This window comes from Juglans regia, chromosome 10, assembly GCF_001411555.2.
Source record: "Juglans regia cultivar Chandler chromosome 10, Walnut 2.0, whole genome shotgun sequence".
NCBI classification, from domain to species: Eukaryota; Viridiplantae; Streptophyta; class Magnoliopsida; order Fagales; family Juglandaceae; genus Juglans; species Juglans regia.
Window position 1 is genome coordinate 360,635 of NC_049910.1, and position 16,106 is coordinate 376,740.

General features: G+C 36.5%; 1 protein-coding gene across 3 annotated transcripts; it reads left to right on the plus strand.

Moving 5' to 3' along the window:
* Positions 1-6,213: 6,213 nt before the first annotated feature.
* Positions 6,214-15,234, plus strand: LOC109001871 (regulation of nuclear pre-mRNA domain-containing protein 1A-like). 3 transcript variants are annotated; one of them, XM_018979361.2, is made up of 8 exons: positions 6,214-6,508; positions 7,100-7,236; positions 7,578-7,825; positions 8,462-8,599; positions 8,699-8,855; positions 13,118-13,257; positions 13,350-13,385; positions 14,155-15,234. In XM_018979361.2, the coding sequence occupies exons 2-8, from the start codon at positions 7,161-7,163 to the stop codon at positions 14,953-14,955; spliced, it is 1,596 nt and encodes a 531-aa protein (XP_018834906.2). In that variant the 5' UTR covers positions 6,214-6,508; positions 7,100-7,160; the 3' UTR covers positions 14,956-15,234. The 3 variants fall into 3 exon arrangements, with proteins under 3 accessions (XP_018834906.2, XP_018834907.2, XP_035550782.1); XM_018979362.2 differs by having other exon boundaries at positions 8,477-8,599; XM_035694889.1 differs by having other exon boundaries at positions 6,214-6,338.
* The last annotated feature ends 872 nt before the right edge of the window (positions 15,235-16,106 follow it).

Genomic DNA, 16,106 nt, shown 5'->3' on the forward strand with positions numbered 1-16,106 from the left:
ACTCCAAGAAATGTAACATTCTATTGGGAATTGCCGAAATTGAGGCTTCCTTCATTCTTGTTATACCAAATAAGTATGGATAGGCTTCCTTGAATACTCAATCGTCACACCACATATCATGCTAAAATTTGATTCGGGACCTGTTACCCACCTCAAAATGGGTAAAACTATAAAGTTTAGTACATCCACGTCTAATGCGCATCCAAAGCCCCACCACCCCATAGGATCCACTCACATCGTTCAAGCATCAACCTCCCCATGCTCTACAATACTTTGATTCCCAACAACACCTTATTAAAAAGCTGCAGATTTTGGATACCCAAACCTCATTCGAAAATTGGAGAACAAACGGTGGCCCATTCTATTCGATGAAATTTGAACACAACATTCATCCCTCTCCATAGGAAATTGTGTTGTATTTTCTCCAGCCAGCCAGCCACATTTGATGGAAGTATAAATAAAGAGAGTAAATAAGTCGGTAGATTAGATAATATACTTTTGACGAGTATGACTCGGCCACTTTGAAATAAGTACATCCGCTTTCAACTAGCGAGTTTCATTCCATGTTTTCTAGAACATCATTCCAAATAGATATCGATTTGTAATGAGCACCAACAGGAGATAAAAATATTTACATTAAAAAAAACGATTAGTATAATTTTTGTTAGGAGTATAATAATTCACAAAATATAGATAATAAAAGTTTAAGAGATTCTCCGCACTCTCAATTAACCCTTTAATTTTTTGAAAGAAAAATCCTAAATTGATAAAATGATTTTAAAAGTCCAACCAACAATTTATCGTTAATGGATAACAAAGTCAATGCTTTTTTGGCAATGTTTAATGAAAAATGGTGATATTTGATGGAAAATGGTGAATAAATGGTGGGATATTTTTTAGACGTGTAATTGAATTACAAATAATTAGAAATGAATCATGCTTGTCAAACATATCTAACAGCTGACCTTGATAATCCAGGCAGCCATGTACGTAACTAGTAATGGTTGACCATTTATTGTATTGTTCCACCACCGAGGCTGTGTTGCATATTTGAATTTGGTATTTTCAGACTTAATTGGCGGCTACTTACGTAGCGTATGTTCCAAGTGACAACTAAATATTATATATATATTTTTTGGAATGTGACAAATAACTAAACTAAGTACACGCTAATTTTACATTAACGTCAATATTTAACTGATCTCTTTTTTGTCTAAATTAATTAAAATATATGCAAGTTTTATAAAATGAAAAAAATTCATTACGTTTGGTAGTATATATCAAGAAATTCTCTATTTATCATCCTTACAATATCACACACCTATTTTGATTATTTATCTTTTTTTTATTTGATTATTTATCTATTTTATTTGGTTACATTGATGTTAATTTTGACAGAAAGTCGATCGTTGGTGAATTATAGTAAAATATAATTTAAATTAATTACCCGTGCGTGCATGATATTAATTTATTATCAACTACCCCCAAAAGTCAAATATACATACATGTATATATATATATATATATACACACACATATATACTAGCAAGGGCACTGCACGTATGCCCAGTTGATAAATATAAAAAAAAAATACAAAATAGTAAATGAGAAGGTAAAAAAAGAAATTTAAACAAAAATTGAACAAAACATATAAAGTGAAGAAAGAAATATAGACTTTACATACAATTTAGTGTCTTAATTATTTACGTATATAATTACAATACTGAGAAGTTTAATTAGAAGAAGAGATTTTGAGTGTTTATGACGTAGTTTGATTTATAGGATGGACAGAGAGTACGTTAAGTTTATTCTAGCGTAGTTATCCATATTGATTTATTTCTGTGAGTAAGTACATAATCTATTCATTTTCTGAAACTGTAGTTATAATATTTGCTAAATATGGTAGGTGCTCCTGTAATAATGAAAAAAAATATAAAAACATAATGCATTAAATATTCTATCTCGCATTTTTGTTCAAAAAGATCATCAGTTGTACAATTCAATATTTATTTTGCTATCAATCCAAAGATAACAACTGTTATACATCTAATATATTCATCTACTTCTAGATAGACTCTTCAACTAAAATTAATGAGAATATTAGTGATTGAGTAATTTTAACAATTACTATGTTATATTTATCATGTAATGAATGATCATTTAAAATGATGAGATAAAATGATTTTACTGTTGCTATGAGATGCTCATGTTTTTGCAATTATAGCACACAAATTTTTCGTTGCAGTCATATCCAATTGTTTTATTACAAATTGTTTGGGACATGTAGTGGAACTTCAAGGTGAAGGAGATATTGCCGATTTGGGCTGTGGGAGGCCTTCGGCGTCCCTTGAGATTGACTGCATGCATCAGTGGCTCACTGTGTATTGTAAATTTCAGATGCGGGTCGTCCTACGAGTTATCTCTTTTATATCAAAGCTCCGCTCCTTCCTGAATCCTACGTACTTTATTTATATATTTACTTGCAAAAATAAATTTATCAATTATCTCTATCCTGCACACTGCTAAAAAAACATTATTGCTATCACTCGAAAATCAGATAATTCAATAAAAAAATGAATTATTATTGATTTTTTTGTCCCTCCCTCTCTCTTCAATGTCTGGGTGTTGAAAAATTAGAAATATATTTTATTATTTCTACAAACTTTAATCAGATATTTTAATATGTCAAATTTATTTTAGGGTATTTATTGTATTATTTGGTATGATTTTTTATTTTTTGCAATAAATAATTGCTAAAAGTAGGTGGGATTATGCCGTAAAAATGATAGCTCCTAGGAAGTAGGACAACCACGTAGAAATTTTTTTAAAAATAAATTTATAAATTTATACAATAAGTTAAATTTATTATTTAAAAATAAAAAAATAAAAAAATAAAATTTATAAATAATTTGGAAATACTTTCCCTCAACTTCATAAGATGTTATTTAAGTTAACTGTTTCGTCATTTGGTGGAGTTCTGTACTTCTATTGTATGAAATTATGAATCATCGAATACAATTAAAATATATATATTCCATTTTTTTTCTTTTTTTAAAGAAAAAAAAAACAAAATCATAATGGTTTCTAATATGCATTGAAATGAATAAAGTGCAGGAAATAATTAATGTGGGCATGCATCGTTTAGGTTGAATTAAAATCAATGTACAGAATATAAGATTGGGAGCATATATTTATTCTTTTTAAAAATAAAAAATAAAAAATAAAAAACGAAGATGATTCCAATAACTCTAGACCTTGGACTCACCATTCGATAAAATGGGAGAACCAAAAAAATGAATCTAATAAAGTAAGAGTAGTGGTACATCCCCGAGGGATGTAGCTTGAGAACCCACTGAGAAAGGTAGAAAAAAATCTTTTTATATTTTATTTAATTTTTTATATTCTTAAATATTTTTTTGAAAATAAAAAAAATTCACAACATTACTTAAAAATACTTATTTAATAACTAAATAATAATAATAAAAAAGAATTGGAACACAAATTCGAGACCCACATTCGGTGAGTTTAGCATTTTTCATAAAGTAATAGATAGGGTATAGTTTAACACTCCTCTATAATATAATTTTTTAAAAATATAAAGAGATTCTTTCAAATGTAACTTTTTTTTTTAATATTTGATTCCTTATTTTGTATTTTGTTACATGAATTATGGAGAGGAAATTATTTATCATTATAAACCTTTTAAATTAATATCTCTCTTTTGTTATTGATTTTTTATTAAAAAATATAATATTTAAATGATATGAAGAAAAAATAGATAAACTGATATATAATATATTGTAAAAATTAATAAATAAATAAATTTTGATAATATATCTATAGAAAAAAAATTCATTAAAACTGTAGATTTGATTATTTTATTTGATCTATTATTGACATTAGAAGAAGAGAAACCCGCGAGAGAGAGTGAGAGAGCATGAGGTGGAGGAACACCCGTGAGAGAGTGAGAGAGCGTGGGGAGCTGGGTGGCTCGGCTAGGCATGAGGGTGGCTAAGGGAGGTCTTCGATGGGAGGGGAGCTTCTGGTGGTGGTGCGGTGGCCATGGGAAAGGCTGACGACATCGCTAGGGGGAGAAATCCGTGGGTTTCGTGCGTGACCTAGGGAGGAACTATGGGCTCCGGGTAAAGGGGAGGAGGTCAGGGGAGACCTTTGGTAGTGCTCGGTGGAGCTGGAGGCTGACGACGGCGGCGCCACGGTCATGAGAAGTAAGGAACCCGAGAGGAGAGAGGGGCTCGCATGGGAGGAAGAGGGACTGCTGTGAGGGGCTAGGTTTGGTGGGATGGTGCTCGTCGGCGTGAGGGGGAGCTGCCGTGGTGGTCGGTGACGTCACTGGTGCCTCACTGCAGCGCGGGGTTGAGGAGGGCGAATCCGTGAGAGAAGGAAGCTATTTCGAGTGGGGGAGAGAGAGACTCGTGGTGGCTGGGTCCATGAGAGGTGGTCGCCGGTGGTAGGGGGAGCTCGTGTAGTGGTGGCTGGCGACAAGCGACAGTGGGTTGCTATGGCTAGGAGGAGATGAGAGAAACGCAAGGGGAGAGTGGTTGTCGTCTAGGGGAGAGAGAATACACTGGGCATAACGAAAATTTGGGATAAAAGTAGGGGCAAAATGGAAAGAAAAAATATTAGACAAAAATATTGTTCACACCTCATTTGCACTTTATATATATATATATATATATATATATATATATATATCAAGTCCATAATTATATATACGCTTAAGTAATAATTAGTTGGTAGTTACATCCGATCGACCATGATGGATGACGTTCGCATGATTGCACTAAATACAGAAATCACGACGATCTAATTAGTGGTAGAATTGTGATAAAAAAAAAAAAAAATTAGTGGTAGAATCGTGTAAGCTGCCGGCTGCCGGCGGTCATACCGTGCATGCAACATGAAGTACGTACGTAACCATATATGTTGATTTTGCATTTGAATAGGTCAATCGCATTGCGAACGAACAAATTTATAAACTTATAATTGACCATATAATGCATGATGATCTACGTACGTACTAATTGATGAATCGCGAGAGACAAACACTTACATTGAATGATTAATTTGATGAAAATCCCACGTACATACGTACTTACACCTTCAGGAATTTGCTGCATGCATGGCGGGATTAATTAATAAAACTTTCTTTAATTGAAACGAATTATATCATGATATATTTTTGTTAAATTTACTTACCACTACTCTTAGCACTGTTTTTATACATAAAATATCAAAATATTTAATATTTCATATTAAATAGATCGAGAATACTTATATGTGAAATCAAGTAATTAAGATCAGCGTAACCCACCCCAGCTTGCTACCACCATATATAATTAATGAAGAGTAATGTCATATATATAGTTGGGTAGAGTATGCAAGTGTTATAGTTTTAAAAATAAGTGAGATTTATTATTAAAAAATTAATTTTTTTATATAAATTTTATATTTATTATTATTTTTTAAAATAGTTATGTTACGCTTACATATTTATTATTTTAACTATCATTTCTATAATGTATTATAAATTTGTATGAAATAATCGCATTAAAAACAACACCTTCCATGACCCGTCAATATATGTACGTGATTGGATTGATGGAAACCCGGAGGCCAGGCCAAGCTATCATGGGTGATTAAGGCTAGTACCGCTTGCTACTCATGCAAGTTTGGCTAGCTTTACTTTTTTTTTTTTATTTGTCCCAAACATCTTTTAAATTTTAAAAAATAAATTACTTTCGTAGAAGTGTGTCCTATCATTTTATTAAAGTTTCTGTAAAAAACCAAAAAACACAAATCAAAATAATTTTCATAAGTCCAAAAAATTAAAAACTCTCTTTCTCAAAATATAATAATAATAAAAAATATATATATATATATTAAAATCTTATCCAAAATTCTATCAACACTCACAAGATTCAGATGAAAATTTTTAATTTTAGATGAAAGTTTAAAATATTATTTTTTAATATTATTATTATTTTAGAATTTAAAAAAATTAAATTAAAATTTGAAAAAATTAAATTTTTATTAAATTTTATATAATAATTTAAAAAAATTATAATAATATAATAAAATGAGATGATAAATTGATAATTTTGTATATCACGACAAACCTAAAAAATTTTATAACTTTCATTATTTGCCAGGGTTCGCAGCTAAGACAGGCTAGGGCCGGATGTTTTTGGGCCAACGGCGAGGGATCTCAGAATAATGTAGGCAGGCGCCCTTAATTGTTGTTACTAGTAATTACTCTTTGGGGCAGAAGTAGCAGAACTGTGTGCGCCTTTCCCAGTCGACTCCTACAACTCCAATTGGTACGGTAATCCACTCTCTCCAACAGCTCATAACGCTGAATCAAGCAATTCTCTTTCCTCTAAACCCTACCCACAGACCCCTAATTCTATCTCTATCCTCTCCCATGGAAGAAGAGCTCCACCACGCTCTTCTCACCGGCCGTTGATTCTTCCCGCTTTCTTCTCGATAGGTACTAACTCTATGCCTTCTACTTCCTTCAATGCTCTTTTCCCGATTCTTTGTCTTTTACTTGCTTCAGCTCTTTACTCTCATCCTGTTTCTCTTTGAATTATTGGCCTTTCATCCTATATTCCTATTAAATTCTTATAATTTTTTCCCCCTCTCCTATTCTTTTCCTGTTATTTAATTTTCTGAGTAATAGTTGATGTGTAGTCCCTTTTGCGTACAATGAAAATTTCTTTGGTGACAAATTTCACAGTATACTACGGGAACTGGTGTGGAGAACCCTACAAGAGAATTGTTTTTCCTTAATTGAAATAGTTTCTCTTTCTTAATTGCCCAATTCCACAATAGCACAGTTTGTAAGCTATTGTTCCTTATCTAATACTTGAAAGGTCCCTGGCATGTATCTAATATAGAAAATTGTGTCAGTGTGTCTGATCGGAAACTTTGCTAGATTTTGGTTTTAATAGGAAGGCTGTTTGTATATTGATCGAATATTATTTCCTTATCTTGATATGATGTGCTTTAACTTATCTTCTTGCGTGGTTAATCTATTTATTAGTATTATCATTATTTTCCTTTCTGTTCTCCTGTGAAGATTACTTCACTTTTGAGGTCAGCATTGTGCTTCATTAGTTGGAAAACTATCATCATAATCAATGGGGAGTACATTCAATCCTCAGATTTTAGTGGAGAAGCTAGCCAAGCTCAACAATTCACAGGCGAGTATAGAGAGTATCCTGCATTATATGAATTAGGGTTTTCCGGTTTGTTTTTGGTTCTATACCATCTAAGATGATTTTTTGGCTTTTTTCATATTTATGATGTTAATATAAGGTATACCTAGATTAGTTACTGCTTCTTGTGATGGGTCTTTAGGACATAGCTTTATTGGATATTGTAATTTGCTCTCAAGCAACTCCTCAGTAACGTTGCAGATCATTGTAACTTGTTTTTTTCCTTCTTAGAACAAATAGATGCATTGTTCTTTGTTTGAACAATTATTTCATTGTGTTCCTGGTGTTTGTGGTTAGTTTGGGGCTGTTAGTGAGTTTGCCATCCTTAATTTGATTAAGCTTTATCACATTGGTGTATATTCCATATGAATAAAGCAAAGCAAGTTGTTGAAACATGGGATCAACGGTTTCATGGTTCTCCACGTGAGCAGAGATTGGCCTTTCTATATCTTGCAAATGACATATTGCAGAACAGTAGGCGAAAGGGTTCAGAGTTTGTTGGTGAATTTTGGAAGGTTCTTCCAGATGCTCTTCATGATGTGATTGAAAACGGGGATGAGTATGGAAGGAATGCTGCACTCCGATTGGTATGTCTCATTTATCCTCTTGTCCCGTTGAACTGTGCATTCTGTTTTGGAGCTATAAGCCTTATGCTAAGTAGATAACTTCACCTTGGGAAAGATGCTTTAGCAATGTGCAACATTTTAAATCTGCAAGTGTGCTGATGTGTCATTGTTAAGTCTCTCTGACTATTGGAGTCTTCTAAGCACGAGGCAAGATATGTATCGAAAGACACTGCCTCGGCTTCCCCATCACACATGGTTTCGATTTAATTCAATACCTTGTCTTATGTAGTTAATAGCCCTCTCTATGCTTTTGCTCTTTGGCCATTGGACTGGTAGCAAATTCTAGTTTGGGTGTCAAGATATTCTCAGGTATTCTGAGAATACCTTATTACTATTTATTATTTTATTATTACTTTTCACTTAATTTTTTATTACTATTCACTACTATTCAATATTCTATCATTACTTTTTCACTACTATTCACAGAATATCTCAGAATATCTCACTACCCAAACGCAACCGAATGGTATGACCTATGAAAAAAAGGTTTTTGTCTGGTATGATTTTAAATTTCTATGTAATCCACACTTATGGCATTTAATATGTACTGGACACTTGATTTTGTTGTGTGGAAATTACCACTAAATTTATATCTAGTTTTTCCTCATGCAGATAAGTATATGGGAGGAGAGAAAAGTTTTTGGTTCTCGGGGGCAGATTCTTAAGGAAGGACTGGTGGGTGGTAGGCACATGGAAAATAGTAATAGAAATGGAAAGAATTTGAACTTCAAACTGGTAATTCAAGTTCTCTGAGCTGTATTTATCTGTGCATATATATTGAAGTTTTCTATACACCTTGCAGACTTATTCTGTCTCTCTTTCCCTTTTAAACAGAGACCATCTGCTGGAAATATATTGGAAAAAATTGTTTCAGACTATCATGCTGTTTATGGTGGCCAGTTGGATGAAGACGTTATATTAAGCAAATGCAGCAATGCTGTTAGCAGTCTTGAGAAACTAGATAAGGAGATTGGTGGTGATATTAATTCAGGTACTTCCCCGTATATGTGTTTCATAACTGCTTTCTCAAAACTCAAATCTATGCAATTATTGTGATTTATATGTGAGCATGTTTGCAATTGGAAACATATCTAGCGCTCTCTTTTTTTTCCTTTCATCTTTATTTAACTTCTTACAGGTAATTTTCTTATTTCTAATTAGGTTATGATAATTTCATCTTTATTTAACATATTACATGTAATTTTCTTATTTTTAATCAGCTTATGATAATTTCATGGATGTTTATCTTTTGTATTATCAATGTATGTGTTATGAGTAAGTTGAACCTTGCCTTGAAAATTTTATTCAGTGGTTGTGCAGGACAAAAAGTGTAACTGTTATCTGTTGTGCTGGCTGGTTTTTTTTTTTTTATAAGTAAGAGATAAACTTTATTGATGTGAATGAAATTGACATGTACCAAGTACACAGGAAGTATACAATAGAATACCTAAATACATTCTAAGAGTGATGAACTAAAGATAAGAATTCATGAATATCATCCCCGTTGAATACAATAGCGGAAAACCAAAGCAATAAAGAATGTAGAAAAAAATTCTTCAGCTTCACCATTGTCCGTTCCTTGTCTTCAAAACAGTGCGCATTCCTTTCCGTCCAAATACACCGTCCAAATACACCACATGATACACAACGGAATCATCCTCCAGACTGTTGCCACTTGATGACTGCCCTGCAATTTTCTCCAACAACCCATCAAATCCACCACCCTCATAGGCATTACCCAAGCAACACCAACCCTTCGAAAGATCTCATCCCACAACCCCCTCGCTACTTCACAATGTAGTAAAAGATGATCTACCGATTCTCCATTCTTTTTACACATATAACACCAATCCAACACTACACATCTTCGCTTCTTCAAGTTGTCCGTGGTCAAGATCTTCTCAAGGGCGGCATTCCAAACAAAGAAAACAACTCTAGAGGGCAGACAAGACCTCCAAATGTTCTTCCAAGGGAATGTGGTGTGATGCTGTGTAATCAAGAGTTTATAATACGCATTTACTGTGCATTTCTTGTGATCCTGAAACCTCCATTTCAAGCTATCATGCTGTGCCATAGTAGTCCTCAAGGAGTGTAGCAGGCTGAAAAAGTCTGAAACCATAGATAATTCCCAATCATGAATATCCTTATTAAACAGAATATTCCACTGATGCGAACCATGAGCAGATAACAGCACATCCGCCACTGAAGCCTCCTTATTAACTGCAATACGATATAAAGTCGGAAAAACCCTTTCCAATGCATGATCTCCACACCACACGTCCCGCCAAAAACTGATTCGGTTGCTCTCACTGGGGTTTTTTTAGGCTAGTATTATATGATGCCATTTTTTCCTTTACAATTTGGGGAACAGGTTTTGTTTTAACTAGAAGAGGTTTTTCATACTGCCATCAGATTTAGGACTGCCTAATCAATTGCCGCAAGTTTAGATTCTAGGCAACTTTAACTAACCCGGTTTTTTGGAATCTTGTCCCTGATATGAAGTGTTGTCATTCCTATCAGACATGTCTGAGACATAGAAATACATTCCTATCAAATCCATAGAAATATTTTTTTTTATAAGTAAAAATATTATATATTTTAATATCAATAGGAGTAAACAGGTACACTGAGTGTATACAAGAAACACTTAGCCCATACTAGAGAGCCCCTAATGACTAATAAGCCCATGAAAATTAGAAATCTATCCAAAATACACCAAGCCCGAATGGGAACAAAACACACCTCCACAACCCTAACCCGAAACTCCCACTATTAGGATGGCTTCATAATGCCCTCTCTTTAGTCTTCCCTCGACTCGAACTACCTCCCTTAGTGTTGTAGTTGATTGTCCAAGAAAGACGCTTTAACTCCATGTTTTTCTTAAATATTGATTTGGTTTCAAGTGAGTGGCCCGCCTCAATCACAGTGAGTAGTGCTGCAAATATGTCGTCGCATCCCTCATATGAAAGCCCTACACATTGCTGAATCTCGTTAACCTTATGTAGAACCTTATTCGATGATGAACCCGCTATATTGTTTATCAGAGAAAGAGACACCAGGGAAACAATATTTTCCCTAGACACAGCTCCGAACTGCACTCCTGACCTTAAACATTCATCTTCACAAGGCACCAACAACAAACCCATAATTTCCTCCCCACCATCTCCTGTATTCAAATCCCGAATCTCTTCAGCAGCTATATTGTTGCTGTCACCATTGAAGGTTCCTTCACCTCCGGCGTAGGTGTTGTCATTCCATTGACGAGAACATTGCTTGTAGGTGCTCCACCCCCCCATCGACCCTTTCTGTGCCACTTCATCAGACCTTACTGCTTCCTTAAGAGGCATAGAACATATAGGGTTAGGCTCATCCCGCCCCTTGAAACAAGTGGTGAAGCACTACCTTCTGTTACACCCTTTTCATCTTCTGAAAGAGACTCATCCGTTTCTTCCAAAGTACTCAAAACCCTAGAAGGACCCCCATCTTCAATTGAAATTGAACCCTGGAAAAAAAGTATCAACCCCATTTGCAACTGGTAACTAAGGGTAGTCAAACGGCAATGTGCCGATGACCTGAGTGACATCGGTGTAAACAGTGATGCTGGTTATCTGTGACAGTGTCGAGGTGCCTTGTGCTGGCGAACTTGAGGCCTTCAAACCCCCCTCGTCCGTTTTCAGCCCACCACCCAAACCCATGACCAGGTCCAATCCCTTATCCACTTTAATCATCAGATTTCTCACATTCTCCATAACTCCCGTCAATTGAGCTTTGATAGCCCACAAGACCCCTTCCATTTCTCCCACCCTCAAAACATCCTGTAGAGGCACTCATTCCACCATGCAACACATGAAGAGCATGCTTACCCTCCACTTCTCCCAATGTCACCTGACAGCCTTTGTTTCCTACAAGTGCCTTATTCTTTCCTTCCGCCGCGGGGCTACTCTCGGCCGGAATACACGTCGGTGACCTCAACACCGAGGCGTACAAGACACCTATGACCAAGAAAGGCCTTCCCATTGTCTTTCCATCAACGAACACCCCTTTATTTGCATCAGGGGATTTGGACCTAGTGACACTTCGAATGGAATGCGCAAAACCTTTCCATCCAATGCCATTTGTGTCTTCAGGGATCACCAACAAACCTTTCCTCCCATTCCGAAATTCTGAGAGTTGCATAAACCTACCCCTTACATTAATATGGTGTTGAATGATGAGAACTCCATTGCCCATCCTTAGCTCCCTGAAGAATCCATCATGATAGAGGAGTTCTAAGCAATCCTTTATGCCCTCATCAACCCATGAAGCTAACGACCCACATAGATACATGAACTTAGCCATCATTTTTGTACGTTTAGAGATGCGAAAGCTATTTCCTCCCTCTTTTGTAAAAACGAAAGTTTTTTATTCCACCTTCAACCACCTTTCACCTTCCATCTGAGACGATTCTGCGTCTCGCGTCGTCATCCTTTGAACCCAAATCACAAGATCATCTCCTCGGATCATCTCCCGTTGTCTCACGTCATTATACGGGAATAAATTGCAGAGCTGCTGTTTTTGAAGCTTACACCAGATCTGCGCCGACAAACCAAAATAAAGGTTTCCTAAGAAAATCCCTGTTGCCGGAGGGAGGACAGTCGCCTGAGTGTCCTCAGAGGAATTGCTTGAGCTCGTTGGTCTTGTCTTTGGCAGTGGCAAGGGTCCCAATGTAAGGAAGATACCAGATTTGTGCCGACGAAACCAAAAGAAGGTTTCTTGAGAAAATCCCAGTCACCGGAGGGAGGACTGACGCCGGAGTGGCCTCAGAGGATTCGCTGGAGCCCGTCGTTCGTTTGTGGCGATGGCAGGGGTCCCAATGTAAGGAAGGTACCAGATCCAAGCCAACGAAACCAAAAGAAGGTTTCCTGAGAGAGTCCCGGTCGCCAAAGGGAGGGCTGTCACCGGAGCCCGTTGGCCTTGTCCATGGCGGTGGTGGGAGGTCTCCTCAAAACCCTCCTGGGAGCGTTTCCTTCAAGCGTTTCCATAGAAATTATTGAACTTCAATAACTTAATAATATAAAAATTGCCTGGATTTTCAAATTGAGACACAAGGTTAAATCTGGATCAGAATGAGTAAAAAAGTCAGTTATGGCACTTTTGTTAGCTGCTGTTCTGGCTGCAGTATCTTATTGGTCTTACATGATCGCTGTCGTTGGGACTTTTGTTGTTCGCTACACTTTGGATCTTTTATTTTCTCTGAAATGTTTGGTATAATAGGGCAATTCCATGGATCTGCATTTGTGGAGGAGCTGAGAGGGCAGCATGCTATACTGAGGGACTGTATTGAACAACTAACGGCAGTTGAATCATCCAGAGCAAGTCTTGTCTCTCATTTAAGAGAGGCTCTCCAGGAGCAGGTTGGTTGGCCAGACTTCTGCATAGCTATCTACTATTTTGCAGGAGATAATGAGATTAGTCAAACCTAAAGCTGAAATGGTTTTGTTGTCAGGAATTTAAGCTGGATCGAGACCGTAACCAACTTCAGGTTTGTCGCTTGTATAAACCCTACTCGGGTGGGAGTATTAGTTAACTTTCTTGATTTTTTTATTTCTCTTTTTAACAGACAAAACATATGGAATGTCAAAAATCTTAAGTACAACTTCCAATATTTCTCCCTTTATTTGTGCATTCATTGATAAAATTTGATTTCTGAACTTTTATGTATTGGAAGTTTGGAACCAATAAATTTGTATATTTGTTGATACAGGCTGTAGCTTTTTGGTTTGGATTAGTTTATTTCAATCCAGAAACAGTTCACTTATAAAAAAAAAGCTGGTGGAAGATTTTATGGCTAGTTAGATGTGAAAGTCATGTTATCTGACCTCCTGTAATTATGTCATACGTGTTGGTTGTTGGGAAAATCATATTTATGCACCCTCTTATCACTTTTTATGCAGCATGTACTTCAAATTACAAGAAGTTGCAGCGTGTAAAGATAGATTGAAATAGACCACATGGCACAATGGTCAAATATTAACGTTAGGTACACATGGCAGTTTGTTATATTTCTGGTAAAATATTAACGTTAGGTACACATTGCAATTTGTTATGATCCAATGTCCAAATTACAAAACAGGTGTAGTTTGGGGTACAATGTTTAACTTTGTCTTGGTTTTCCTCTGTGGATTGAAGAAAATTTGCACAAAAAATGCAAGAGATCCTTTAACTTGATTTCTTTCTAATTTTCTTGGAATATGGTGTGTAAGCATTCTAACTGTTTGCATGTCTTCCTTTCACTATGTGCTGTTTTCCAGGCTGCACATTCCCAATCAGAACAGGCAGGTAATATCTGCCAACAGTTACTAGATAGAAACAAAGGTCGGTCACCAGCTGAGCCAAGCCCGAGGGAATCTCAAACATCCATGGCACCTCACAGCTTTGTACCAGGAGATAGGGAACAATCTGCTCCAGTAATGTACACACGGCAGGTTTCCTTTCCTGAAAAATCTGGCCAGGTTGAGGATGACCCACGCAAGTCTGCTGCTGCTGCAGTGGCAGCAAAGCTAACCGCATCAACATCCTCGGCCCAGATGCTCTCTTATGTCCTATCCTCCCTTGCATCAGAGGGAGTCGTAGGAAATCCAGTGAAAGAATCCCCTAGTGCTTACCCTCATGAAAAAAGGCATAAGCTCGAAAATGACCAATCCTCTTACATACCTCAGAATCTTCAACAAAAACCAGTTCCTCCTTACCCTCATCCAGAATCTATACTACACAGTGTCTCTACCACCAGCCAACAGTTTACTCCAAATGAGCCACCGCCTCCTCCCTCATCGTCTCCTCCTCCATTGCCACCACTACCACCTATGCCACAATATTCACTAACCCAGTACATGCAAACTGCTGGATCAGTAACCAGTCTACCATACAGCTATGGGATGGCCCAACAACAGCTGCCTGCAATGCCTAGTTATTTGACAACCGGGGCTCCGGTGAATGGAATTCCCCCCTTTACAACACCTCCTACAAATTCTTACCAGGGTTTTCAGGGTTCTGAGGGTAATATCTACAACCAAGCATCGTCCATGCCAATGGCTCCAATTTCTCGACAATAGAATTTTGGGTTCCAATGCTAGCTGAGCGGAATGGAGGTCGTTTTGATGTTGACCATAGCTATTACAAAATTTAATGAAGCTTCATCGTCTGCCTGCCCCTAAATTCATGTTTATGAGATATTGATTCATACAACTAATTAGATTTGCACATAGTGAATGCTTGTAACCTAGATATATTTTCAATTCATAAATTTATGGAGGTAATTAAAACAGTTCCACTGTATTACTGTATTGGGGGAAAGAGGAATTTAATTTTATTGACTAGGGATATTACTTGCATGCTGGTTGAGAACATTGATTTTACCATCGAATTAGGAAAGTCTAAGCTGTTAGATGTTGTAGATCGAGGCTGCCATTACTGAATCTAATCCAGTAGGCATGACCCTAGTACTAGATGTACTGGTCGTATCATTTCCTTTTCTCTGGTTCTTCCCCTCCACCCATTTACGGGATATAATAAAATAAAAACGCTATGTATTATTAGCATTTTTCTACTTCTTCTGGACATGGAAATTAGCCTAACATGACTTCTTTCCTCATAACTAGTGCACTACGTGGGTCTAATTAAACAATAATTAATCTCTCCAACAGTTGAGTTTATGCAGGTTTTTAACCCCGGGGATGCACTTTCAGTATCACATTGCATGGATTAATCGAATCTGATTGCCAAATGATTTTGGACCCATGTTTACTTAGTTCTCACAATACGTTATCAACCATTAACAACCGAAGTGCACCTCTTTTGTTTAATCAGTACGAGCATACAGCTAGAGGACTGTCAGGTGTACACAATTAATAATATAGGACGTACAAGCATGTTATGTTATGTAGACAGAGGTTAGTGGTGGTGATCAATCAATCACCACCACCGTATGACATTTTAAGAGACATAATAGGTTTTGTTTTTTTTTACTCGATAGTCAGTACTGAATGTACTTACCATCCTCCAGCTCTCTCTCCAAGATGAGTTCCCCCTCTCCCTAATGAGTCAAACCCTTCCTAAAGGAACTCCCTCGAAGATTCTCCTCCCATAACCAAACCAGAAACTTATAACATACCCTTCAGTTGCATTAAATTCAAGCCTACTCAGCAATCAAACTAGAAACGTCAACCCCTCATCAATAAACACTCCAACTACCATTAACTCCAGT